General features: G+C 45.0%; 1 protein-coding gene across 1 annotated transcript; it reads left to right on the forward strand.

Annotated features, from left to right (window-relative positions):
- On the forward strand, positions 1-27570 carry QSOX2 (quiescin sulfhydryl oxidase 2). Its single transcript, XM_084821257.1, has 12 exons — positions 1-317; positions 5925-6025; positions 7799-7847; positions 8352-8457; positions 10294-10384; positions 12797-12942; positions 14216-14359; positions 14631-14760; positions 19308-19430; positions 20227-20377; positions 25672-25860; positions 26726-27570. The coding sequence occupies exons 1-12, from the start codon at positions 41-43 to the stop codon at positions 27265-27267; spliced, it is 2049 nt and encodes a 682-aa protein (XP_084677383.1). The 5' UTR covers positions 1-40; the 3' UTR covers positions 27268-27570.

Raw genomic sequence — 27570 nt, forward strand, 5'->3', positions numbered from 1 at the left:
GTTGCTAAGGTAGGCCTCGAAGCCTAACTCCTACCCCGAGATGGAGGAAGCCGGACGTAGCCCCTCGGAGGGCGGCCTCTTCTTCTTCCCCGTGCCGTGGCGGTGGCCGCTGCTGCTGCTGCTGGCTTGGGCGTCGCCGGGCGGCTCGCGGCTCTACCCGGCCGGGGTGGATCCGGTGTGGGTGCTGGAGGCCGGCACGGTGCGGCAGGCCCTGCGCGACTCGCCCTCGGCCTGGCTGGTGCAGTTCTACTCCTCGTCGTGCGGGCACTGCGTGGCCTTCGCGCCCACCTGGCGGGCCTTGGCCGGAGACGTGCACGGTGAGGGACCCCCGGAGCGCCCCCCCAGGCCTGCGCGCCCCCTGCCGCATCCCGGGGCTTCCTCCCCGCGGCCACCTAGGGGAGGTCTGCCCGTTGAGGGAGGCCGCGGGGCTGCATCGTCGTGGGGGGCTCCCCCCCACCTGCCTCTTTATCCAATTATATTTATGCTTCGTTTACAGTAAGAGAAGTTTCTAAGCCAGCCTTCTCCCGACCTGGTACCTTCCAGATGTGTTGGACTGCAACTCCCAGCACCCCCCCAGCCAGCATGGCTGGGCGTTGTAGCCCAACCCATCTGGAGGGTTCCGCATCTGGAGGACACAAGTAGCACCAGCACATCTGGAGGGTGCATTGCGGGTTGTGGGATGTTGGGAGTTGTAGTCCAACATATCTCGAAGGTGCCAGGTAGTCCAAACATCTGGATGGTGCATAGCTGGCTGGGGGAAATTGGGTAGTGTTGTCTGACACGCCTGGAAGGTGTCATGTAGGCCAAACACATCTGGATGGTGCATAGCTGGCTGGGGGAAATTGGGTGTTGTCTGACACACCTGGAAGGTACCAGGTAGTCCAGTACATCTGGAGGGTTCATAGCTGGTTGTGGGATTCTCAGAGGTATAGTCCAGCGCATCTGGAGAGCTCCAAGTTTGGGAAGGCTGGAATCTAAGCAGTGCGCAAATATTACAGTATAAGATGATAAGTAAATGCTGTGTGTCACCCTTCTCCAGCCTCGTGCCCTCCACATGGGTTGGGCTATAACTCCCAGCGGCTCCCAGCCAGCATGGCCAACTGTCAGGAATGCTGAGGGGCGCAGTCTGAAATATCTGGAGCGCACCAGGATGGGGGAAGCTGCTGTGTATGATGATATTACTTCCCTGGGGATGTTTGTTGGGAGAAGAATGTTTTCAGGAGGTGTCGAAAAGCCAGACGGGCTGGTGCCTGTCTAATTTGTAGCAGGAGAGAGTTCCCCTTTCCTTCCTGTGCTCTTCCTTGCAATATTTGTCAGTGTTGTTTTTTAAAAAAATACTCGTATTGAATCTCTCTGTCCAGTGTGTTTGTGCATGTGTGTGCATAAATGCAACAGACATAGCTGCAGATGGCAAGTCCATGAGAGAAAAAAGAGAATGGTGGTGGGGATGGAAAGAGGAGAAGGGGGCACGGTCAATGTTCAAAGGTTGTGTTGATTATCTGAATTTTCCATGTCAAGGGGAGGATATCGTACACAGAATATCCTCATAGCAGAGAAGCTGTATAGCTTTGTTGGTCATCTCGCTTCTGCCGTGTGTGTAGTGAGCGAAGGTATCCCTTGTGTCCATGGATGTGGAAGGGCTGTTGCACTGTGGTAGAATACGTGCTTTGCATGCAGGTGAACACAGGGCATTTGCAGGTAGGGATGGAGCAGTCCCCTGTCTCAAACCTGGCGAGCCACTGCCAGTCAGTGAATGTAGTCCAGTCTTCCCCAGTCTGGTGCCCTCCACATGTTTTGGACTCCAACTCCTGTCATACCTGACCATTGGCCCCACATTTCCTCCGTCTTGTTCTCCAGTTTGCTGGAGCTTTGGTGGAGCTCAAATGGGAACTAGGAGATGTGTCTGCCATGGGACACTCCTGGTTCAGAATGTGAGAAAGGAAGATACCAAGCCAAGCAGGCTCCCTCCCTCCCCTGAAGGTTCCTTGCTAAGGGTGTTGCACTAACTGGGTGAATAACTAATGATCAGATTTAGAAAGAAACAACCCTTCACTACTAACACAGCCTGCCCAAACCAGCTCAGTGCGATCTCAGTGCTTCCATTATAACTGCTCTGATACCTACATTGCTATGAACAGCCTGGGAAAGAAATACATTTTTTATTATTTTATTACATTTCTATCCCGCCTTTTTTTCCTCCTTAAGGAACCCAAGGCAGCGTACATAATTCTCCTCCTCTATTTTATTCTTACAACAACATCCCAGTGAGGTGAGTTGGGCTGAGAGTTTATGACTGGCCCAAAGTCACCCAGTGAGCTTCCATGGCCTAGTGGGGACTAGAACCCGGATCTCCTGACTCCCAGTGCAACACTCTAGCCACTACACCACACATGGAGAAGGTTGGGGGCTGTGCAGTCAGATCTTCAGCTTTGCCAGGCCCTGCTACATAAGTTATCTTACGTAGAGGAGTAGGGATGGCCACAGTATAACCAAGACAGACTATGGCTCTGTGTAGCTCAGTATTATGCTGACGGGCAACAGGTTTGAGACAGGTTTTTCTCAGCCCTGCCTCTTGAAGCTTGGACCTGCTGCATGCAAAACATGTACTCCAAGTAGGGATGTCAGAGAATTCTGCCACGGATCTCGGTGAGGCCCCCTGAAATCAATGGCGGAACAAAGCCCCCCCCCCCCCCCCCGTGAAAGGCGTACGAAACAGAGCACTTGCCTGCTGCCGTTTGCGCTGCTTTGCGAATGGCGGCCGTGTCTGCAGCCGCCATTTGCTTCTTTGGACGCAAATGGATGCACCATTTGCGTCCCTGTGGAGGCCGTGATAGGCTACGCAAATATATACGTAGCATATCACGGCGAAATACAGGGATGCAAATGACGGCGGCTACGGCGGGCGCCATTTGTGTCCCTGTGCAGCCCAGCGTCTGGATGTCCAGCTGTGGGCGGCCCTGGCTGGCGGCTCCGTGGAGTCACTACGGAGCCAGCCAGGGAGAATTTCGGGGGGAGGGACGGAGCGCCTCCCCCCCACCGCGAATGTCACCCTTCGAAAAGGTAAGTGACTTTCATACATCCCTAAGGCCTGCTTGTATATAAGAGAATCGGTCTGTGTAACAGACATGCTGGTAGGGTGAGCCGAACGATTTGTGCAATGCCTTTCTTTGTTTAAGCTGCTAGCTTATGCATTGGGCAAGGAAGTTTTCAGTGTGCTACAACTGGAGGTTCTTTTTACTACTTATGCCCCATTTAAATGTTTGCTAAGAGAACTATAAACAGGTGCTGGAACATGCAGCGCCCCCTTAATCTGTCTGCCTGTACAGATGTTTTTGGCTAGAGAGTCTTCTTGCTGTTCTCCTGGAGAATGCAATTTGAGTAGTGCTGGTGTTGAGAGAGCTCTTTGGTATACAATGTGTTGAAGGAAACAAGATGGACCTAAGCATTACTACAAAGAGATATAGCGTGCGGACAATGCAGAAAAGAACTGGCTGCTTTGTGCCTTTTCTCCTTCTGTTGCTTCCCTGTGTCAATTTTAGATTGTAAGGCCCTCTGGGTAGGGACATACCACACCTGTTCTCTGTAAAGCATCATGTACATAGATGGTGCTGTATAAATAATCATAGTCTGGGAAGTGTGGGCATGACAAAGCCTCCAGCACTCACTGGGTCAGATACACAGTGGTGGATCGTTCTTAAAACCATGCCAAATCATTTGCAACTAAGCCCTTAATTTAGGCTTGCATGGTTTTTATTCGTATGTTAGCAGTTCGTTGTCATAAACTAGCATATAAATTATTGATGCACTTCAGTCTCCGGCCTGCTTCCTAATGTGAAGAGAGAGCCTGAGAATGAACTGAAGACAAGGATGGATGGAAGCATGGCTGCCATCCTTTCTCTTTTTCTCGGAAGCTCCCTTATGCTGAACAACTCGCCTGGCAGCTGGTGCACTTAACCAAGTATTTGTCTCAGAGCGGGCATTGTTGTGAAGGAGATCCATTTGCATTGGCTTTATACAGCTCCTGTTCATTGTCGTGTGAGGGTCCGAGACAGGTGGGAAAGGGAAAAGCAGCGGTGCTGAATCATGAATGAGGCAGATAACCCGAAGCCAAACTTTTTGAGCTTGCCTTTTTGTGTGTGACGCCTATTGTGTGTCTGCCTGAATGCTGGTCCATCTGCTCAGAGATGCTTATAGTTATCCTGGTGTCCGTTCAGCTGTCTGCATGTTTATGTACAATAGCAGTTTTCAACAGGCTAGTAAATGCTGCATCTTTCAAAGGAAAACAAAGTTGGGAAAAGATGCATTTCTGCAGGAAATGTGTGGGGAGGCTTGGGGCTTGATGATGCCTCCAAATGTTCACTGTCCTTTTTCTATGAAAGCAGGAATTGTTTTCCTTTCTGATGTGTGTTTTATTCCAGGGGTTCTAAAAGAGGAAACCTCCACAAAAATCCAGGATACAATGGCCTGCAGAACTGACTTTGCAAACAGAGGGGCGGATGGGGCTTTTAGACTTGTGTCTATCAAGCAGCAGGGCTGCCCCCTCCCAACCACAAATGCCACATGGCAAGATTCTTGAGGTGTTTGTGGCATGGCATGGAGGCCTGCTGCTTAAAAAAAAGTGGCGGGGGGAATGTCTCCCACCTTAGGTGTATTGAAAGTAAGGTCCTGGTCTGGGCACCTGCAGTGTTAGCTTTGGCTTCTTCTCTTTCTGCTTGGAGTCTCTCTCTCTCTCTTTCCTGCAGGTGGTCATGTCATAACCCGTCTGTTGCTAAACAATTGTGTGTGTGTGTGGATGGGAGTTAAGTATCTCTAACTTCTCCAGTGGTTCAACTGGAAACTCTAATATAATTAGCAAGAACACCTCAGCACCATTTGTCCTGAGTGTTTCTTAAAAGCATTTTTTTCAGAAAGTGTGTCATTTGCTATGCCAAACAGATGGGGGTATTAACTGTACTGTATTGCTTGCATGCAACTCGAGATTTTGGGAAGATATACCGGTGATTCCTGTGCCATTTGGCTTCTTCAACAGGATGGATTAAGCCGATTACACAGATTATAATCTTTAATGTTAACCCTCGTATATGGTGCACCTCTCCATAGTGGGGTTTACTAGGTGTGGTCCCTTGCTACGAGTATTTGTCTGACTGTCTGGAAACATTTTGCTTTTGGTCTTTTGCATATAGATGTGTTTTGCTTCTGGCAGGATCTCCCCTGGTACCTCTTTAATGGATTTTTAAATATACTGAACTGTAGTTAAGGATGGGGGAGAAATGTGTTTGGTTTGCATATCGATGTGAATTTACCAAATTTGCACTTCCTGAACCTAAACATGAACCAGAACACAGTTTGCTGCTCAAATCCATACATTTCCGAAGTTTGTAATGCGATTCTCAAAAAAAAAACCCATGCATTTCAAAAAATGAACACAAAAAATGCATATATTTCCCCCAAAGGCACACCAAAATAGTGTATATTTGCACAAAAACCTTTATTCAATGAGGAAGATGTGTACATTTGCAAAACTGCACACACAAATGGGTACATTTGGAAAGAATGTGTACAAAAATGTGGATTTTTTTAAACTGTGCAAAATGGAAACAAACGTTTCTGCAGACTAAAATGAATTTCACAGTCTGATGCAGAATTGGGCTGGATCAAACTTGCCACTGGAAAAATGAGAACCTGAGTGAAATTGAGCTTGACAGATATGCTCATCTGTATCTGTCAGCTCTGATTGGTTGTAGGGAGCCAATTTGATTAAAGTTCTGGAAACTGTAGGTCTCTCCTCCAAGACAGGGGAGGAGGCTTGGGGGATATTGTTTGGTCTCATGCTCGTGTCTCTAATGTCCTTGGAGAACCAGGTCCAGGGACATGCAATTGCTGTATTGAAGTGAAAGGACAATAACAGCTCTGTTTTCTTTCAGAGTGGGAACCTGCCATTAGAGTTGGAGTGCTGGATTGTGGGGATGAGGAAAACTTTGAGACATGTAAAGAGTATGGAATCCAGTACTATCCCACTTTCAGGGTAAGCGTTTCCGGGCACACCAGAAGGTAGATTCATGTTGTTCCACTTGGTTAAACACAGCCTGAAATGTGTGTGGCTTTCCCCCCTTAAATCTTACCACACAAACTGTGGTGACTGTTTGATTGCTGAAATTGCTCCCTGCCTTCCTGTTAACTTTTTCTTTTTGCAGAGCAGCTAGATGGAATCTAGGAAGGATGCCCTAAGCTTTCTTCTTTTGCTGCTAAGAACTATTTGGTTCTAAGGCCTGCATTCACCTTTGATCAGTTTCTTAGGTTATCACAGTACTGCGATTGACATTTTTACAGAAACCAAAGGAAATTGGAGCAAAGATCATAAGTGTTCATAACAGAGCACTTCTCAGCGACTGAGTCCCCACTGCAAGGTGGACTTCAAATAATTCCTCAAGATTTTTTGTGCATCCATGACATATAATGTTGTTTTGGAAATAATATATTAATCTGTGTTGGTTAACAAAACACAAATCTCTTCATGGTCACGCAACTTTCCCTTCCCTGCCCGCTCTCCAGATTAGACAAAAAGGTAGACAAAAATACTTCCTTAGGGACACTATATAAAAAGTCATATAGCATATAATGAATAATGTTTTTAATTTAACTCTAGTTGCATATGTATCTCTGCTCTTCTGGAGTTGCATATTCGCCATCCCCAAAAAGCTGTTAGCATGGCTTGAAATTTCAGGTTAGTTAAAGGTTTCCTTAAGAAGTAAAATGTCAGCTCTTAGAAATCCATTCATCAAACTGAACCCATAACAAAAACTGCATAGAGTTTCATTCCCATAGCCAAGAAAATATCCTTATTAAAGAAGTTGTCTTTGATAAACTTCTTAAGGGTGTTTAGATAAAACATATCCATCAATATTATTATAATGTATATTATAATTTAGAAGCAAAACCTGCCATTTCTTCAATTTGTGTCTACTGGCTGTGATTGAGTTAAGACCAACTTCTGCCCTCAGTGTTTTGACTGGAGGACTTTGTGGAAGGCACAAAATTACTTTCAGAAACTGGCTCTGAGTGATCTCAAAGGAGTTTAGCTCTCTCGTACTCCAAATTTCAGCACCATATGATATCTTTCCCCACAAAAAAATTAATGGGTGGGGCAATTAAATCCCCCCCCCCCCCACTTCAGGGAGAAAATATATAGCTTGAGCTGAGAGCTAGTGTGGTGTAGTGGTTAGAGTATTGGACTAGGACTGGGGACATCTGGATTTTAGTCCCCACTCTGCCGTGACGTTTTATGGGTGACTTTGGCCCAGTCACTGACTCTCAGCCTAGCTTACCTCACAGGGTTGTGAGGATAAAAAGGAGAGGTGCTCCATCTTTATTTGAATTCCAAAAAGTGGTTTTGTGTTTTGACCTCAGAATCCCCCTTTGCTTTGTACTTGGGTTCTTGCACGAGCTCTTTTCCTTTGAATCTCACCAGTTTGCCTTCTAGGAAATGAGTATTTTGTGACTGGGCATGCCCACCATGGCAGCCATTGTATGAATGGGCAAGCCCCACCCCCATAGAAGTCATTGTGTAAGAGTGACCACAATACTCTCAAAATTTCAAATGTGCCCACCAACCCAAGATGGCTGGGGACCCCTGCTGTAGGTTAATTACTAGTATTACAAGGCTTCATATTTTGCTTTTTTAGAAGGCTTAATGTTTATTGTCTCAGCTGAACTCCCCTAGAGTTGTTTGGCTTCATTATGAGCAGTGATGGCTATTCTTAACAAACACTTTTCTTTCTCTCATTCCCCCCCCCCCCAGTTTTTCAGAGCTTTTACAAAGCAGTTCACAACTGGAGAAAGTCACCTTGGTAAGATGATTCCCCAGGAAATGTGCATTTCTTCCCTCAAACAACACTTGAGAGTTTTTTAGCAAAATACTAAAGAAAAATCAAGGTGGTTTCCAGTAAATGTAACCTAACATTTGAAATAAGCTCTCAAGTTTAGAGTCTGGTCAGTAGCATCTCTGATTGACAAAGTGAAACTAATAATTAAAAGATTATTGAAAGATGGTTTCTTGCGTTCCATGTTGGGCTCTGTCGGGTCCCTTGTGGGCACGCTGGTGCAGCTGTATCCAAATCCTCCCATCAGAGGTGCCTGCTTCAAACCACCAAGCAGCACTGAGTGATGTACTGCCCTGCAAGAACTGCTTTGGGCCACCAGTCCCATGTTCTGCATGCTTGAACCCTTCTGATTGATCAGAGGAAGTTTTTGGGTGGATTACTGTGCTTCTAAGCAGCGGGCATGGTAAGGTGCCAAGGGGGCCTCGGATTAGGAGTCCACACTGAAGTGTGTGGTGGTTCTCTCCTTAACAGGCTCAGATCGGGAACTTCAGACTGTCCGTCAGACAATGATTGATTTTCTGCAGAACCACTCCCAAGAAGCAAAGCCGTCTGCTTGTCCCCCTTTGGAACCAATTGGGTGAGTGTCTTCCATAGCTGTAACCAGTGTGAGGGTGTCTGGCGATGTTCTTCAAAAGAAGGCTTTATTTATTATTTATTTATTAATTACATTTATATCCCACCTTTTTTCCTCTTGCAAGGAGCCCAAGGCAGCTTACATGGTCCTCTTCGACTCTATTTTATTCTCACAACAACCCTGTGAGGTAGGTGAGGCTAAGAGTCAGCTACTGGCCCAAAGTCATCTACCGAGCTTCATGCCCAAGTGGGGACTTCAACCTGGACCTCCTAAGTCCTAGTCCAACACTAGCCACTAAACAGAGTAGCAGGCTTTCTTTTAATTCCTGTGGAACAAATACATTTGCTGATCCGCCCCTCTGGGATTCCCTGGATGGCGGTGTCCCCTTCCCATGGCCCCACTCCCTCTCCTCCAGCCGCCAATCGTTTGTTGGTTTCCTGGCTTTTGTGCAGGTTTTTCCCCTTTCTAGAAGGTTGAAGTGCCCCTCCTAAGGCTTAGTGACTGGCAGGAAGAGCTTTCAGCTAAAAGATGCTGGCGTTCGGGGCATTTTGGCCCTGCCCCTTTCTTCCTTCCTGCTAGAATTCGGCCCTCAAGAGCTTCTCTGGAAAGGAATTCAGGCCCCAGGGTCTGAAAGAGGGTTATCTCCTCCCCCGCCCCCCAGCCTAGGCAGCTGGGCAACCTGTTTATGTGGTGATGAGCAATATGGGTCCGTTGAAGCCTCTGTTACCATCCAGTGTGTGATAAGGCTTCTAGAACCCAGCCCGCTTCATGGTGATTGCATTGCCGCATGCATAGCTCCACCCCGAGTGCATGTTCCTCTGCAGTGGGACTAAGACGGGCTTTGGAGTGGGGTGCCAGAGAAGATCCTGCAGAGCTGAAATGGTGAAGTTCCTTGTATCAGAGGAGGGCAGACTGCAGAGTTTCAGGGTTGACTTTTTTTTACAAGAAACCTGAGGTCAACCAACTCAAGCCAAGTGCGATGTAGCAGACATATTCAAATTAAGGAATTGCCTCTGAGCACATGCTTTCGGTACTGAAAGGCGTGGTTCGCACATAACACTAAGGCATGGTGTGGTTTGTTGAACTCTGGCTTGTAGTTGTGTCTTAACCATCCCCTCAAGCAAACCGTGGTTTGTTAACTAGCTATAAACCACAAATACAAGCCATAGTTTGCTGTTGGCTTACAAAGTCTGGCTTGTTTGAACCATGGCTTGTGATTTCAGAACCCAGATTTGTGGCTTATTCTCTGGCTTGTTTGTGCTGCTGTCCGCCCACTTTGAAGGCTGGCAAGATGGGTGAGAAAGAAACAAAGCAGAAACAGGGAAATTATGCTGCAGTTTGTTTGTCTGTCTGCAAGATAATTCATGGCGACAGCAATAAACCATGGTTAACATAAACCATGGCTAAGCATTATGTGTGAACACAGCCATAGTGAGCTTATAGTTCTTTCATACAAAAATCTACTCTTAGTTTTCTCCCCCAAGCTTTCTTAATTAGAGCAGTCTAATTTAGAAATAAGAGCACTTTAAGACACAACCCTATGCATGTTTAGACAGAAAAAAGCCCTCTCTCAGGCTTTTAACAACTCTCAGCCATGCATAAAATTGTACCCTTAGGCTGCAATACTATAACACTCCCCTGGGAGTAAGTCCCACTGAATTCAGTGCGGCTTACTTCTGAGTAGACAAGCCTAGGATTGCACTGGTAGTTGCTACTGTTAAACAATTGGGATTCAGAAATCCTTGTAGATCTTTTGCAGATCACCCAGAGATCTACCAGTAGATCCCAGTCTACCTTTTGCACTGTATGTCAAATAACTGTTGTTGTTTTTTTAAACAGGTCAGAAGAAATGTTCTTCCTTTTTGATAAAAACATTCCATATTATACTGCTGTTATTTTTGAGGACGTGAACTCATATGTTGGGCGAGAGGTAATACAGTCTTTGAAAGCTTTATCCCGCTACTGAAGTATAAACATGATTTAGTATATTTTTATGTCATCCTGTATGTTTAAAAGACTGGGCTGTTTATACACTAAACCCCTCACTTGTGTGGTGGGAATGAGAATATGTACAAATGCTACAATTGTACTGTGGAATGAATTGGGTTTGGGCCAAATTCATCCAAAAAGGAATGTCAGAGGTCTTGGTTCTGATTGTGCAAGTTTATTTCTGCACTGGATGAAAAGTCTTCAATTTGTCTGTTTTCAAGTTTGTCAGATAATTTCAACATCTAAAGGTCTCTACTACTATGCAGCACTACAGATGCAAAACAAACAGTGTTCACACCATAACATCTAGCTGGGGTCTCCTTGGTGCCCACCAGGCTCTCAGCCCTTCTGATTTTTATTTTATTAAGATGTATATTTTTAATTGGGAGGCTGGCATGCTGAAAAGCAAAGTGCCATTCTCCAGTGCAGTCTTTATTTGGGTTCAACGGAGTGTTTTGGAGCTCAGACTCTACCTTTGCTTTGTACTTGCATTCTTGGGCAAGCCCCTTTCGTTTTAGTCTCATCAGTTTGCCTTCTGGGGGAATGGGTGTTCTGTGACTGGCCATGCCCATCACAACAGCCATTTTATGAATGGACAAGGTGTCCCCAGTGGCAGGCGTTTTGTGAGAGCTGTCGCAGTATTCTCTCAAAATTCCAGATGTGCCCACTGACACAAAAAGGTTGGGGGACCCCTGACTTATGGTGCCCTTTCCTTCTAGGTGGGTTTATCTATACCAGTTACAGAGATTCCTCCTTTGCAGACATAATCCTTAGCCTTGACTTGTTTTCCTTAATCCAGTTATGCCTGAATACCCAAACCTCGATTAAAGATTGGCAGCAAGCCATGATGTGAATCCTTGTTTTGAAGTTACCATGGATTCACATGGTAACTCGGGATAAATGAAATTACATTGGAGACACTGTATTGCAGTGGTTCCAGTCCTTCCTCTCCGGCAGGTACCAGAGGGTAGCACTGGGAGAGGAGGTTTCGGACCCGTGGCCACTTACTTGTGGGGTGCCACAGGGTTCCATCCTCTCCCCGATGCTATTTAACATCTATGTGAAGCCGCTGGGGGCTATCATCAGGAGGTTTGGGGTGCAGTGTCATCAATATGCGGATGACACGCAGCTCTACCTCTCATTCAAATCTTCACCAAGGTTGGCCGTAGAATCCCTGTCCAAATGTCTGGAGATGGTGAGTGGCTGGATGGGGAGGAATAAGCTGAAGCTGAACCCTGACAAGACCGAGGTACTTTTGGTGGGAGACAAGAGGAGGCTGGGGGATGTTGACCTGGTGTTGAATGGGGTACGGCTACCCTTGAAAGACCAGGTCCGCAGCCTGGGGGTCATTTTGGACTCCCAGCTGTCCATGGAGGCTCAGGTGTCAGCTGTGAGCCGGACAGCGCTGTATCAACTCCATCTGATACGGCGGCTGCGCCCCTTCCTTCCCGACCATCTGTTCCCATCTGTAGTACATGCCCTGGTCTCCTCTCGTTTAGACTACTGTAATGCGCTCTACGTGGGGTTACCCTTGAAGACAGTTTGAAAGCTGCAGCTGGTACAGAATGCGGCGGCTCACCTGATTAAAGGCAGCCGCCGGCGAGATCACATCACTCCAGTGCTGAAGGAGTTGCACTGGTTACCAGTTGTTTTCCGGGCCAAATTCAAGGTGTTGGTTTTGACCTTTAAAACCCTATATGGTTCCGGCCCAGCCTATCTTAAGGAGCGCCTCCAGCAACACCAGACAGGCTGCTTAACAAGATCAGCCTCAGATGGCCTTCTCTCTGTCCCATCAGCCAGGACAGCTAGACTGGTGGGGACGAGGGAGAGGGCCTTTTCTGTGGTGGCCCCCACTCTGTGGAACTCCCTCCCTAGGGAACTCCGTCATGCCCCCTCTTTAATGAGCTTCTGTCGTGCATTAAAAACGTGGTTGTTCAGGCAGGCATTTGGGGTGGGTTAGGGTATTTAAAAAAAAAATTATGGTAGAATTTTATTGTTTTAAATTGTTTTATGGTATGTTGTACATCGCCCAGAGTGGCTGGGTGACCAGCCAAATGGGCGATTAATAAATTTAATAATAAATAATAATAAATAAACATGTGTACTGAGCAAAGCGTGATTAAGGCACTTTCTCTGCCCCTTTGCTTGCAAGCGTTTCAGCTCAGCAAATTACACCATGGCTTCATTGCCTCTGAGTAAACCTGGGTGGGCTGTTAAGTCGTCTCTCTGGACGCAATGGCTCTATGAAGCTGATTATAGCATATCTGCACCTTCTGAACTTTGCTTTTCCATGAAGCGTGAGTTGAACTTTCAGCAACATCAGTTACTTGCGTGTATGTGTTTTTCTACCCAGGTGATCTTGGACCTGAGTCAGTACGAAAACATTGTGGTAAAACGAGTGCTGAATTCTGATACTGCTTTTCTGGAGAAGCTTAGTGTTACCTCAGTCCCTTCATCTTACCTGATCTATCCAAATGGGTCCCATGGATTAATTAACATGTAAGTATGGATGTGAGGTTTTAGGCACTGTGTTTCTGAGGCTTCCGTTAAGCTCTGAAGTGAGTTGTTGTCTTAGCTGCCTCTTAGATAACTCAGTTCATAACCAGCTAACACGTGGCATTGACAGGCAACTCACTGGGAACTGTCAAGTGGGAGCCCCATATAAACTGTGTGCCCTTGGTTTATACAGGAGTTTGTTTGCTTTAATATATTCTATATATCATTCTGTATGGCAGTGATGTAGAACCTCAGGCCCGTGGGCCAAATCCAGCCGAACTGGGGCCAGATCTGGCCTCATAGGAATGTAGGAAGCTGCCTTATACTGAGTCATACCCTCGGTCCATCTAGCCCAGTGTTGTTGTCACTGACTGGTAGCAACAGCTGTCCAGGGTTTCAGGCAGGTATTTTTCCTGACCTATCTGGAGATGCCAAGTATCGAACCTGGGACCTTCTGCATGCAAAGCAGGAATTCTCAAGCTGAGCTACGGCCCCTCAGTGGTTCTCCAGATGGCCACACCCCCTTTCTCTGGCCCCATCCCCTTTTCCCAACCGCTTGATGGTTTGGTGGCTTCCCAGCTTTTGCATAGTCTACCCCCCCCCCCTTCTCAAAGGTTGAAATGCCTCTGTTCCTAAGGCTGAGTTACTGGCAGTAAAAGCTTTAAGCTACAATATGCTGGTATTTTGGCCCTGCCCCTTTGGCCTCACCTACCACTGGAACACAGCCTTTGAGAGTTTCCCCAAAATTGAATTTGACCCTTGGGCTGAAAGAGGTTCAACACCTCTGCTGTATGGGATGATTAAAGTTGATAGTAAATTAGAATTCTCCTTCTTTGAGACAAAAAGTAAAGCTGAACATTAGTAATACTTGGGTAATTCTGCTGTCCTGGAAAGTGTGGCCGCTTTGCTGAGCTACCGGTCCTCAGGATGTGCCAAAGGAAATGGAGCTTTGATTATTTATTATTATTAATACTTACATGCTGCTTAATATACTATTTCTAAGCAGTTTACACAGAGTCACAGTCTAAAATACGCTATTAAAAACTATTTCTGCTGCAATAATGATAAAAGCAGTACAAAAACAATGAAACAGCAGCTGCATAATTACAGAAAACCTGCTCAAACGAGTAAAGCTCTTTAGCTACCTGTGTGGCAGATGTCTAACAGATGGGAAAATTCCATAAGTGGATATGATGGTTATCCAGATAGTAGCGTCAGGACAAGATGTTTAGCTTGAGGCTTTTTTTTAACCTTTACACTGTCCTTCCATACACAGTTTGAAGCCTCTTCGGTCTTTCTTTTCTTCCTATTTAAAGTCACTCTCTGGTGTTAGAAGAAAGCTTCCTTCACAGCTCTCAACACCTGTCAGGCAAAGCAGAGAAGACAACATGGACATCAAGGAATGGAAAGACTTTGATAAGTAAGTAATGCTGGGTTGCGCTTTTAATGGCATAGTTTCTGCTATTTTTATTGTTTGTGTTTTTGCTGAATATATGTTTTTTATTGTATTGTGATTTAAATTGTTGTGAGCTGCCCAGAGTAGTACATAATAGTGTGAAATAGAAGATGCTAAGGATAAATATCTGTTCTGAAATGTTAAAAGCACCAACAGTTTAGTCATTTTGCCTTCCTGACCTGTGCAGGTAAAACCAACATGCCACTTTCAAAGTTGTCTGTGTGTCTTTTTTCAGATCTAAGCTGTATATGGCTGACCTTGAGTCAGGGTTGCATTACTTGCTCAGGGTAGAACTTGCCACTCACAAAACTCTTGAGGGAGCTGAGCTAAAGACCTTCAAGGATGTTGTTATACTCCTTGCCAAGGTAAACATTTTTGATCTTTCAATTGCGTTTACAAGAGTGCCGTAAATCTAATGCGGCAGAGGCCTCTCTTAAGCTTCTGGAAATTTCTAATAAAGCAAACTTTGATACGTTTACGTGGCGGTAGGGGAAGGATTAATAGCTGCCAGCCTGGCAGCCCATTGCCAAGGTCAGATTAGAACCAAGGCTGCTAGTTGCTACTATGCTAGAGTAGGGTAGTGCGGCCTCATGAAAACAGCGCAAATCAAAGTGGTGGGAAACTTTTTTATATTATATAGAGCAGATTACAGGATACAACATTCCCGAAAATCCTTTAGGTACTCTGCTAAATCATTCATACAGCGTGGTTGAAGAGACTGACGTGGAGGTGGTAATCATTTTGTTAACAGCAGCTAAAATAACTGTAGCCCATTAATGGAAGCAATCGGTCAAACTTCCCCTTTCTGCGTAGTTTTACAGAATTTGGGTCATGGCTGTCATGTTAAAGCTAATGTAGAAAGAAAGTTCTGAGGTAGGATGTACAACATAGGATGTTTACAGAAATGGGGAATATTGTGGTCTTCTGGAACGATATGTTTTCAGATGATATTAGGCTGTGTGCACTTTCCCCCTCAATCTGATGTAAATGTTTCCTGTTTTAAGATTGGTTTGTTATGGATGGATGTTTTGTGTAAACAATAATGATGATTTAAGGAAACTGGTATGTGTGTGCTATCGCCACTTACCAGGATGAGTGATGGTTTCTACCTGATCTATGCTCATCTTCTGTTCCCGCTCAGTAACTGCATCTGATTCTAGACTCCTGGTAACTCTCTCTCCTGAACTTCCAAAGTAATTTCTCATGTTAATCTGGGAATGGCCATTCCATATATGCCCTTTTGGCAGGCAAGTTAGAGTTTTGCATCAAGTGCTGTGTTCTGAAAGGGAGCCCTGCCTCCTCCCAAAATGCTTCTGTACAGATGGTGGGGACTTGAACATAGAGAGCCCCTGCTTAAGAGCAGAAACAGTTCTGTTAGGGTGAGAAGATGCAGTGACTGTTTGGAGGCTTCCAGTTACTAGTATGAATAGGAACACACAGAATGTGGAGAGAGAGCAGCAGGGTCCCCAGTAGACCTGAGAGACCACCCCCAGTTTCACTTCAGTTCCCTTTTGTATTGTGATAATATGCCTTACATTAGCCTTCCCTAACCTGGTGCCCTGCATATGTGCTGGACTGCAACTCCCAGCATGCCCCAGCCAGCGTGGCAATCTCAGAACAGAATCTGACCAGCCTTTCCCCAGAGCACATTGTTTGGAACCCGCACCAAATTTGAAACGAACTGTGATTTTTAAAAAAAACATTAGGAAGATGGACATTTTCAAGCTCTGTGAGACTCACACATTGCTTCATCTCCCTTTGGAGTTTGTATGTGTTAAGGCAGGGGAGGGAACCTCTTCCAGCATTAGGGGTGAGACTAAAGGTGGAAGGGCTGGAGGTTAAAAACATACAAAATGCCAGCTTATTTTAGCTTGAAGTTCTTATTGCCAGTAACGAAGCCTCGGGAGAGTTCTTTTGGAATGAGGAAAAGCTGTGGAAACACTGGGAAACCACCAAACAATCGGGAGACATTCCGCAATTGGGGGAAAGGGAGTGGTGCCGGGAGCTGGCAGTGTGGCCATCTGGGGAACTTCAGAGAACTGGATTTGGTCTGTGGGCTTGCAGTTCCTCACTCCTGTGTTTGGGTATAGCCAGGCAAACAGTGATGTCATCTTTATGATGTTTGGCATAGCCAGGCAAACAATGATGTCATCTTTAGGTGGTGCCATCTTTATTATAGAGCATGGATGTTTGTGTGGGAATATACACATGCAGGTTTGAACCCCTGCCTAGAGTAAAGAGCAGAGAAACTGGCCATCTGTGGTATAAAGCACTCTACAAATAAATAAATTAATAAGATACAACTCCTGAATTTACAAGGCAGACTTTCATTTTTGTATTATTAAATACAAATCCAGGATTTACAAGGTGGGTGGGTGGGGGAAAGCAAGCATGTTTGCATGGGGTTATGCATCCTTCTGGTATACAACCCAAAACTAGGATAATGAGTTGGATAAATACAAAATGAAAGGTGCAATCCTATGCATGTTTAGACAGAGTAAAGTCCAACAGCTCCCATAGCTTGCTGGGGCATGCTGGGAGTTGTAGAACTTTTTTTCTGCATAGGGTTGCACCCTACACGTTCTAGCCTCTTCTACGAAGTGAGAAGCTGTAACAATTTAAAACAAGGCAATGTATAAAATAAGAGGCGCCAAGGTGCTGAAACGACTCCAGCTAACAACGGAGGTTTGCGCACACTCTGTTAAGGATTTTCTGTTATAGGCTTTATTATTTTTAAGCAAGGCAGATCAGTTTTAGTTTCAGTGTGGCGAGGAGAGAGGGAAGGTAATGTGTCCAGGTACCTGCTGTTACATGAAAATTATTCAGGCATGCTTTCAACCCCGTGGCAGTGCAAGGTCAGAAATTGCCATTTGGCAGCTTGGGAAGGTGATGTTAAAACTGTCCATCATGTTATCCCTTTCTTCTCCCTGATGGAATTTGCCTGGCTAATGCAATTTACTTGGGTAGCTGTTGGTGAATAAGTGAAGGTGGCCCTCGTCTGGATCTCGTTTTTCTCCCCCCTCTCCGTAACCCTCCCCAAATGTGCCAGTTTGGGTTGTGGAGCATGCTCTGTCAAAACCAAACAAAAGCCAAGCAGGCCTTTTCTGAAATTAAGAATCCGTGGCATTATCTTCCAACAAAGTACAGAGAGGTTGAATTGTAGCCCCAGCCTGTGCTCTGTTTATGTGCTCCCCCTCTCCTGAAGATTTTAACTCCATTTTTATCGTAAATATTTTAGTGTGAAAACAGCTTGGCTGATGCCAGATTATGGGATGTCTTACACTGTACTAATTTTCTAAAGAAAAGCACTTAGAGCATTTGTTGCTAAGTCACCGGACTCTGTGTTCAGTTTTCAGACCTGGGATTTTGATGGTTATAGGATTACTTCCTTGGCTTTTAACGCAGCTTGCAGTAATGTTGCTTTCTCAGCACCCTAAGACTGCAGCTTCTTTCAGGTCCCACCAAGAGCCCCCCCTTGTGAGTGCTCTTTGAGTTCTGCATGTGGAATCCTGTGGGATTTCTGTCTGAAATCTTCCTTTCCTTATTCTACATGGGGGTTGAGAGGTTAGGGCATGCTGCCAGTGCCAGCTTGTAAATCCCTGCGCAGCAGTTTAGGTCTCGCAAAAGAACATAGGAAGCTGCCTTCTACAGGGTCAGACTTTGGGTCCATCTAGCCCAGTATTGTTTGCACCTACTGGCAGTGAGTCTTCGAGGATTCAGGCTGGATTCTTTCCTCGCTCTGTCCGAAGAAGCCGGAGATTGGACCTTCTGCATGCAAAGGAGGGGCTCTGCCACTGAACTATGGCCCCTATCCCTGTAGAAGCTGACCCAGCTTTTAATGACTTCTTTGACCAGTAAAGATCCATCCAAAGTCTGGTTTTCATTGCTTGTTTCCTACTCTGGTAATGTTTCCCCCCTCCTTGGTTTTGATGTATTTCGGGACAAATATATTTGAGAGGGTTATTTTAAAGTTGAGATGGGACTTTATTTATAAATAAGGAACTTGCTGGGTCAGATCAGTAGTCTGTCGAGTCCAGCAGGGGGCAACTTGACGCCCTGGGAAGCTCAGAAACAGCACCGAATTGATAGAGACAGCCACCCCTGCTGTTTTTCCTCAGACGTGTATTGCCCCTGAACTGAAGGGGTTGTCTCACCCTTTACATATCGTGGTTAGCAGCCATTGGAGTGGTTCACACATAATGCTAAGCATTGGTGTGGCACTTTGAAATCTGGCTTGTCGTTACATCTGGGCCCATCCCTGCAAACCATGGTTTGTTAATTAGAAGCCATGGTTTGTTGTTAGCTTATGAAGTTTGGCTTGTTTAAACCGTGGCTTGTCATGATGTCTGAACCCAGAACCATGGCTTATCCTGGCTTGTTGCTCTGAAACAGGGGTGCCCAGCAAGTGCAGCCTAAAAATGAAACTGCTCTGAATGCTGGCAAAATGATGGGAGAGAAGGAAACCAGAAATAGGGCAAACAAGTCTGGATTTGTTTGCTCGTTCAAGATGATTCATGGCTAAAGCAACAAACCATGGTGAACATAAATCACCTCTAAACATACGTGTGAATGCCGCTGTTAAGAGGCCTATCTGCCAATATTTCCCCCCAAAAATAATTTATGAAATTGACCATTGCTGCATGTTGTGGCAATTCATTCTGTAAGTTAATTATGTGTTGCATGTAGCAGCAACTTTTATTGTTTGCCCTGTATCTGCAGTCAAAATTCTAAGAGCGTGTAATTGCTCTTTTGCCATTTTCACAGTTCATGAATCTATCATGTTGTATTTAGTAGTCTTTTTTCCCCAACTGATTGAGTCTTTAAGAAAAGGAAAGCAGATAAAAACATTATGCGTAGCATATGTTGGTGACGATAAAGCTTTAAGATGTGGCTAACCTTGTCTTTTGCACAGCTATTTCCTGGCCATCAGCCTGTGATGAAGTTGTTGGAGACACTGGAAGTGTGGCTGGTGAGCCTCCCATTAGACAAAATCCCTTATGATGCCATCCTTGATCTGCTCAACAACAAAATGCGGGTAAGCCATGACTCATTTTCAGCTTGAAAATGCAGGTTTAGTCAAAGGGGGGTGTTCTGTAATCCAAGACACGCTTCTGTGTGACACTTAACTCACAGCAGGAACAGCATGTATGGCAGTCAGCCTTTCAAGCAATCCCCATGGGCTGCTTTTCCTTGCACAGGGGTGTTAAACCTCTTTTAGCCCGAGCCAAATTCCGATTCAGAGAAGCTCTTGGGGCCCACATTCCACTAGTGGGCATGATCGAAGGCACAATACCCCAAACACCAGCACATTTTAGCTTAAAGCTCTTAATGGCGATAACTAAGCCTTAGGAGAGGCATTTCAACCTTTTAGAACGGAGGGGAAAACGGCACAAAACCTGGGAAACTACTAAACAATTGGCAGGTGGAGGAAAGGGATGTGGCCAGGGAAAGGGGCGTGGCCATCTGGGTATGCCTGGTGGGCCAGATTTGGCCCCCTGGCCTGTGGTTTAACACCCCTGTTGAACCTCAGAATCTTCTGCAGTGTGTATAAGGGAGAATAAGTTTCTGAGAGTTTAATTAAGTGGGCCTTGGCTTTCATGGTCTTAATCCTCATGATTTGAGGGTGTAAAAATGAAGTCAAATACACTGAAGGATGGGAAACAAAGATTCATGTCAAAGATCATGATTTTTCAACTTCCGTAATTTCCAAGCCCACGTATTGAGATTTTTTTCAAAAGTTATTCAGAATGGGTTTCTACCGAAGTAGCCTTTCCATCACTCTTGCCGTGTGTTCAGGCATGAGATGTTTGTGGGTCTTTTGCACTTTCTAGATCTCAGGACTGTTTCTCACCAGCCACGTCCAGTGGGTTGGTTGCCAGGGCAGCAGGCCAGAGCTGAGAGGATACACTTGTTCTTTCTGGAAGCTGTTCCATACGCTAACTGTTCAAGCGGCAATTCGGCCAAAGGCCTTACTCAACACAGGTAGGAGGTGAAAACGCCTGAGAGTTAAAGGGATGGGGGGATCTTAAATAGCCACTCAGTTGTGTTGTTGATGCTTGGGCAAGAAACTGAGTCTCTGTTCAGAGAGCATCCTTATAGCAACTTTTTTATTTATTAAATAATTAAATTAAATAATAATTAAATATTATTTATTTGTTACACTTCTATGCCGCCCAGTAGTCAAAGTTCTCTCGGTGGTTCACAACAATTAAAACCATAAAATATAAGACGCAAAAATATGATATACAAATTTAAAAGTTTGAAACTACAGTATAAAAAATAATAACCAAATAGAACCTAGCTGCCATACAAAGATTTAAAATACAATACCAAATTTGAAACAGAAAAACTAAAATGCCTTGGACAATGAAGTGTCTTCACCTGGTGCCAAAAAGAGCACAATGTAGGCACCAGGCGAACCTCTCTGGGAAGCTCATTCCACAACCAGGTGCCACAGCAGAAAACGCTGTCTTCCTAGTAGCCACCCACCTCACCTTCTTTGGCAGGGGCTCCTGGAGAAGGACTCCTAAAGATGATCTTAAGGTCTGGGTAGTTGTATATGGGAGGGGACAGAAGCAATTCAGTCTAGCGCAGTTGAGATGCTGGCATTCCAGCAATATTTCTTCTTCATTCTTGCAAGTGATCAAAGAAAGGTGCTTGCCTCCTGCCCAATTTTTAGAGCTACATGCCAAAGGATGCTTCACATGTTCTGGCTGGCCACTGAGTGAATAGAATGCTGGACTAGACGGGCACTTGGTCTGGTCCAGCAGGGCTCTTCTTATGTTCTTCTTTCCATAGTAGCAAAACCATGGTGCCATCAAGTGTACACTCAGCAGGGGGTCACAGCCCATTTATGCTCCCTAACCAGTGGCCCCACATGATAGTGCATGTTTGCAAGCATGTCCTTGCCACATTGGCTCAGGTGTTCTTAAGGATTTCCAAAGAGGTAGCTGTGTTGGCCAAGAGTCTTGCAGCACCTTATAGACCAGGCTTCCTCAACCTGGTGCCCTCCAGATGTGTTGGAGATCACCTCCCATTGTCCCTGACCACTGGTCATGCTGGCTGGGAATACTGGGAGTTGTAGTCCAATATGTCTGGAGGGCACAGGCTTGGGAAAGCTGGTTAGTCACACACTAACAAATTTATGGTGGCATGAGCTTTCGTGGACCCAGCCCACTTCTCCAAATGCATGAAGTGTTACCTCTGTTGTCAGGAATATATACACATGAGGGGTGGGGGGGGGATTCAATGTTAAACAGTGAGGTTGGTTAGTCTTTAACAGGGACAGGCGATGGCAAGTGTCTTAATGTCTTAAATAGCATTCTTTCCATCCTGTGATCACAATGGGTGACCGTACCAGATGGGGAGGGGATGTAGCTCAGTGGTAGAGCCCCTGCTTTGCCTGCAGAAGGCCCCAGGTTCGATCCCCGGCATTATCTCCAAGTAGGGCTTGGAAAGATTCTTGCCTGAAACCCTGGAGAGCCATGGCTGGCAGTCAGTGTCCAGAGTACTGGGCTAGATGGATCCAGGGTCTGACTCAGTAGAAGGCAGCTTCTGCGATTCCTATGTTATTAGTTCTTATCTGGTTGTTCTATTGCGGTACAAGGTTGAAAGTTTAAAGTCTGCTTCTTTAGGTTGGTGCTCGCTCGCTCGCTCTCTGTGTGTGTGTGTGTGTCTTCAACACACTTTGCTGTCCATTTAAACCAGGCCATATTTTTGATGATCATTTCTTATGGCCAAAGAATTGGGTCAGCCTGAGGCTGCCGGATTATGTCTTGGGAGGTTTTCCTCTCCTTCTTGCTTGTTTTAAATCCCATCTACTAAAAAGCCCCCTAATCCTTCCAGCCACAGGTGGGATTTTATGGTTCTTGCCACTTTAAAGATTAGGGTTACCCTGAATTGTAGCAGTTTTGAGAGGAAAGAGAAAGGGGGAGGGGATTGCAAAGAGATGTGGCAGCTGTTTGTGGAAGATGCCAGCTCTGGGCTGATAAAAGAAAGACAAACAGGATGAACCTTTCGGTGGCTTCTTTTAATTGTAAAGAGTTTGCTTGGGGATGGGGGTGTTCTTGCCAGTGATTTGAACATCTGCACAAAAGTGCTCTGTTTCTCCTTTGATCAGGAGTGGGCAACATGCGGCCCTTGCAGCTTCCCAATGCGGCCCCCACCACCACTTGAAATTCAGGGGGACCCCCAAAATATTTCAAAATGAACAAAATGGCATCACGAGCTGCTACGGAGTGCCCAAAGAGTCAGAATTAGCTTGTTAATACCTGCAAGGGGAGGGGCAGCCCTTGGGGAGAAGTCCGAGGAGGGCCCCTGGACCTCCCAAAGTTGCCCACCCTTGCCCTACATAGTTTGTTTATATTTCCCCAGATGAATTGGCTCCATTTTAATTTTCCTCAAGATCTTTCTGCAAGAAAAATGTAACTTCCAAAACAATCCCATGGTGAAAATTTGGTTAAACCATTTTATATTAGAATGTCTTTGTAAATGAAGAATTGTGGAGCTGTGTGCGTGTGTTTAGGGAAGAGATCAATGTCCACACTCGGGGTTTTCGCCTGCTTTTTCAGTGGCAACCAGTCACAGGAACACAGGAAGCTGCCTTCTGCTGTGTCAAACCCTTGGTCCATCAAGCCCAGTATTCTTGACTTTGATTGGCAGCTGCTCTCCAGGGTTTCTGACAGGGGGCTTTCTTTCCTGTGAATTACTGAAGTGCAATCACTTGCAGAGGTACGCACTGTCGTTTTTGAGAGTATTTTGTGAGTTGCTGAACCTGTGAAGGTTAATTGGGATCAAGATTATTTCAGGTTGTACTGTTTTATTGGGGCAACTGTGCTTGCCCCAATAAAATGGTACTTACATACCAATTCATATTGTGCTTACATACCAATTCAGAATTAATTGGTATGTAAGTACTTGGATCAGGGGCTGGGGGATGTTCTGAAGCTAGAAAGAATTAGGCACACGAGAGCATGATCTATGCAGGTAAGAGAAGGCCACACACAAAATCAGAGGTCTTGGTCCATCATAGCTCGATTAGGGCCTTTAGTATCATAGCACCCACCTTTCTGGGTTTTCAGCGCCTACTGAAAACATACAATTTCCAGCAAGCAGACCCTCTGGAAGGTAATCCTGTCCTCTGTCTTCTTGTTTTTGTTCATTGCTTAGAAACGTATCTCATGTAAGCAATTCATAAATACTGTTAAATAAAAATAAAATAAAGACCAGTCCAATTTTTATTTTGTTTGTATCTTAAAACAAATGATGGTTTCCCCTTGGTTGCATAGCTTGCAAGATCATGCTCTCATGTTCCCATTTCTTTCTGCCTTCAGAACAAATCAGTGTGTGTGTGTGTGTGTGTGTGTGTGAGTGAGAGAGAGAGAGAGAGAGAGAGAGAGAGAGAGAGAGAGATCATTTCCCTTTGCTGCACGGCTTGTAAGATCATCCCTAGCAGATGTAGTAACCAGCAGCCCAATCTTCTGCGTGTTTACTCAGAAGCAAGTCTCTCCAGGTTCAGTGGGGCTTACTTCCAGGTAATACCCTGATCCTCTTTAGAGTTAGGCTCACGTAAGCCCACTGAAATAAATAGACTTAGATACGCCTTGCTGCTTAGCATTGGGCTCTAAGAGTGCATAGGAGGATTACAGATGAAGAGTGCGAGCTGTGAAGTCACTGGTACAAATCTCTTCTCAGCCACAAGTTCGCTTAGGCAAACTGCTTGACCCTGGCCTTCAATATAGGGATGATAATGACCTACCTCACAGGATTGTTGCATGTTAAGTATAGTTGCTGCTGTGCCAAAAACTTCAATATGCCTCTGTCTATATTATACCTGTAATGTGTATCTAATGATTATTGAGATAATCAGTGGGGGTTGCAGGAAGAATGGCCAGTACCAAAGCAAAATGGGCCACACAGATGGTTTCTCTCCTGCCTGAAAGCCCATAGCAGAAATCTGCTCTGCTGCCTGGGTGATTATGGGAGTTGTAGTCCAGCAGGCTGGGGAAGGCTGATTTCAGTATTGGCAATTCTGAGGTTCTTTTGTATCATTTTTGTTTCCAAATTTAAATGAAACATAATTTCTTTTTAGTAGTGGACATTTTAGAAAAATCATTAATATTTCATAGCTGAATAAACTAAGAAGCATAGTAAAATATACTGACTTGCATTTGTGCTTTGCTTTTCCCACAAAATGCTCAGAATGGCATAGATTGTGGTGTTCTGTTTTATTCTTGTCCTGTGAGCTAGGCTGGACTGAGAGTGATAAGTTACCTGTTCAACCAGGGATTTGAAGTCAAACTTCCTATCCACTGTGCTATACTGTCTTAAATGTGTTGAAGGGTATGCAGAGGAATAGATTTAGATGGTTACAATGGAACTTCCTCATTTTGGAAGTAAAAACCTAGCACCTGCTATAACTTCCTTGGCTAGTTTACAATTTCCAGCATAAACTGTAGCCCTGTTCAGTGGCAGAGCCCCTGCTTTGCAGGCAGAACGGCCCCAGTTTGATCCCCGGCATCTCCAGGTAGGGCTGGGAATATTCCTGCCTGAAACCCTGGAGAGCTGCTGCTTCCAGTCAGTGTCGACAGTACTGGACTAGATGGACCAAGGGGCTGACTCAGTGTAAGGCATCCTTCTGGTGTTCCTATGTTTGTACTTCCAAAGCCAACCAATTTTGTATTAAAATTATATGGGATTGCACTTTTGTAGCTTAAGGTAAATGATGCCGGAGCCGGGTTGTCAAAATTAACATAGACGCTTTTGAATTTTAAACTCTCCTGTGACTCCAGCTTTGGTATTGTCCCCAACCTAAGAGTGTTGGGGCTGAAAAGACAAGGGGAAGGTGTGAGTGTATGGAGGCTGAATTGTGACTGAGCAGAACAGGTGAGACTGTAAGATGTGTTTCTTGCTTACATGCAATGAATCGTACCACTATAATTATTGCTTACATGCAGCTAACTTCCTGGGAGGTTAAGCCCAGGAACCTGAATGTATAATTTCCATGCCTTTGGGCATATGAGGGCATTCCTAAGCACCTCAATCTCTTATCTGAAAGAAAAGTTTTTATTTTAGAGTATAGTATAAAGGACTTGGAGAAAATGAAACTCTGGAGAGATGGTGAGGTTTAAAAATGGAGGGTTTGGAGGAGAAGTGGGGCAAACCAGATAATAACCATCTTCCAGTTTATTAAAATGTGTAAAGAAAATGTTTTATGTTGCATAACATGGGTGCACACCTGTATCCACTGAACTGTGTTTGCATACCACTCATGGCAGGTTTGGGAGGCGACCCTCGGGCGGTCCTGCAGGTCATGCAGAGGTACATCCAGGATTTCTTTGGGTGCCGAGCCTGCGCCCAGCACTTTGCAGAGATGGCCAGGCAGTCTCTGGATTCGGTGAAGACCTTGGATGAAGCTGTCCTCTGGCTCTGGGAGAAACACAACGTGGTGAACACCAGGCTGGCAGGTACAGGCAAAAGCTGCCTGCGGCTTTTTTGTTTTATTTTTGCTTTACTGATTCTGTTTTGGAAATAACAATGTTATTTCTTTTACTTTGACACTTCCTGTTACTGAATATACGTGTGGGAGGCAAAATGTTGCAGCATTTATTGCAGACAAAATGTTTTTTGCAGACAAAATGTGCAGCCTTATGTGCCCCTGTTTAGCTATGCCGTTTTCCAGGATACAAGTATGTCCGTCCGTCCCCCCCCCCCCCCCCAAGTCAGCATTCTTGGATGTTAGCTAGCTGGAGGGCTAAACATGTATAGGATTGGTTTTGTTTTCTTTTAGATGGCATTTTTTATAACTTAAGAATGCAATGGCTTTCTTATTTCCTAAACAAGGGTTATAACCAGAAGCTATAGGTAGAGCATTTAAATACTGCTGTAAATATGCATGTGTACACACACACACACACACACACACACCACACACACGTATTTGTCTTGCACCTGGTAAGCAAGCAGCAATGGGTAGGTATGATCAGGAGTGACAAATGCGACTGACTAGCTTTTTTTTAAATGCACAGGAGTATAAGGGAAGAGCAGAAAGGAAGCTCTCTGGTTCATTTTTAAGTTGTTTTGGCAAAATGCATCCTAAAAGTCCCCTGGATTTTCCTAGGTTTGGGAATTTCTGTATTAGGAAATGTCACTGTTTCATGTTTCTGCTCATTAGTAAACAGTTCCTGGCCAAATAAGAAGGTGAATGCCAAATGATGTGTGAAGCAAGTTTGTCTTCCTATCTCTTGGGTTTATAATACATATATTTGTTCAGGGCTCCTAGACTTTCTTGGTCCATTGAAGTTTTGCTTTTCTCCCACTCTCTTCTGACAGGTGATTTGAGTGAAGATCCAAAATTCCCTAAAGTCCAGTGGCCATCTCCAGATATTTGTCCTGAATGCCATGAAGAAATTAAAGGCGTACATGCCTGGAACAAGGGCCAGGTGTTACAGTTCCTGAAGCATCACTATGGCAGCGACAACATTTTGTATACGTACACAGAGGGCCAAGCTCATCCTGAAGAAAGTGAACTCCAAGAAGGGAGGGAGAAAAGCCCACTCAAGAAACAAAGCCAAAGGAATGAGGACAAGCTTCCGGATCCAGAGAAATTGTTAGACTCGAGGTCGAGAGTCTTTGACAGATGGATGGCCCAGGATGGCCCTGTCAAAGACCGAGGAAAAAAGGTGGTCGAGTCAGTGATTGAGGAGGAAATGAAACAGGCTGTGTCTTTCTTGGGCATTGGCTTCTCTAATGTTGACATGAGCCTGTGCATTGTTCTTTACATAGCTTCGTCTTTATTTTTAATGATCATGTACTTTTTCTTCCGGATGAGGTCCAAACGTTGGAAAGTGAGATATTCCCGTCCTTATGTATAGAATTAAACCCAAAGCCAAGTTTCTGTCTATAAATGGCTTGGTTTCGCTCAGATGCAGCTTTAATATTTATAATCAGGGATTTTTTTTTCTTTTTACAACATAGTATTTCTTGTTTTGAAATGGTGCTATCCCTCCTTGTTCCATCTGCTCACTTACTGATCTAATTCCCTATTGTTGGACATAATTGGAGTCAGAACATTTGCATGTAACAGCCAAAACGAACACACATGCAAAACATTAAAGTATTTCTGTGATCTTCTTGTTGCATGCTTTGGTCTGTAAAATGAAGAACTGTGTGAAGTT

Source organism: Heloderma suspectum, chromosome 14 (genome assembly GCF_057233095.1).
Source record: "Heloderma suspectum isolate Gila_16-S chromosome 14, 16-S_ref, whole genome shotgun sequence".
Lineage (NCBI taxonomy): Eukaryota > Metazoa > Chordata > Lepidosauria > Squamata > Helodermatidae > Heloderma > Heloderma suspectum.

What these genes read in the sequence shown, in the direction of transcription:
- QSOX2 (XM_084821257.1), top strand. Translation starts at nt 41, where the DNA reads ATGGAGGAAGCCGGACGTAGCCCCTCGGAGGGCGGCCTCTTCTTCTTC. An exon ending in AGTACTATCCCACTTTCAGG is followed by an intron (nt 6,026 to 7,798) that starts GTAAGCGTTTCC and finishes CCCCCCCCCCAG; the next exon opens with TTTTTCAGAGCTTTTACAAA. An exon ending in CCCCCTTTGGAACCAATTGG is followed by an intron (nt 8,458 to 10,293) that starts GTGAGTGTCTTC and finishes TTTTTTAAACAG; the next exon opens with GTCAGAAGAAATGTTCTTCC.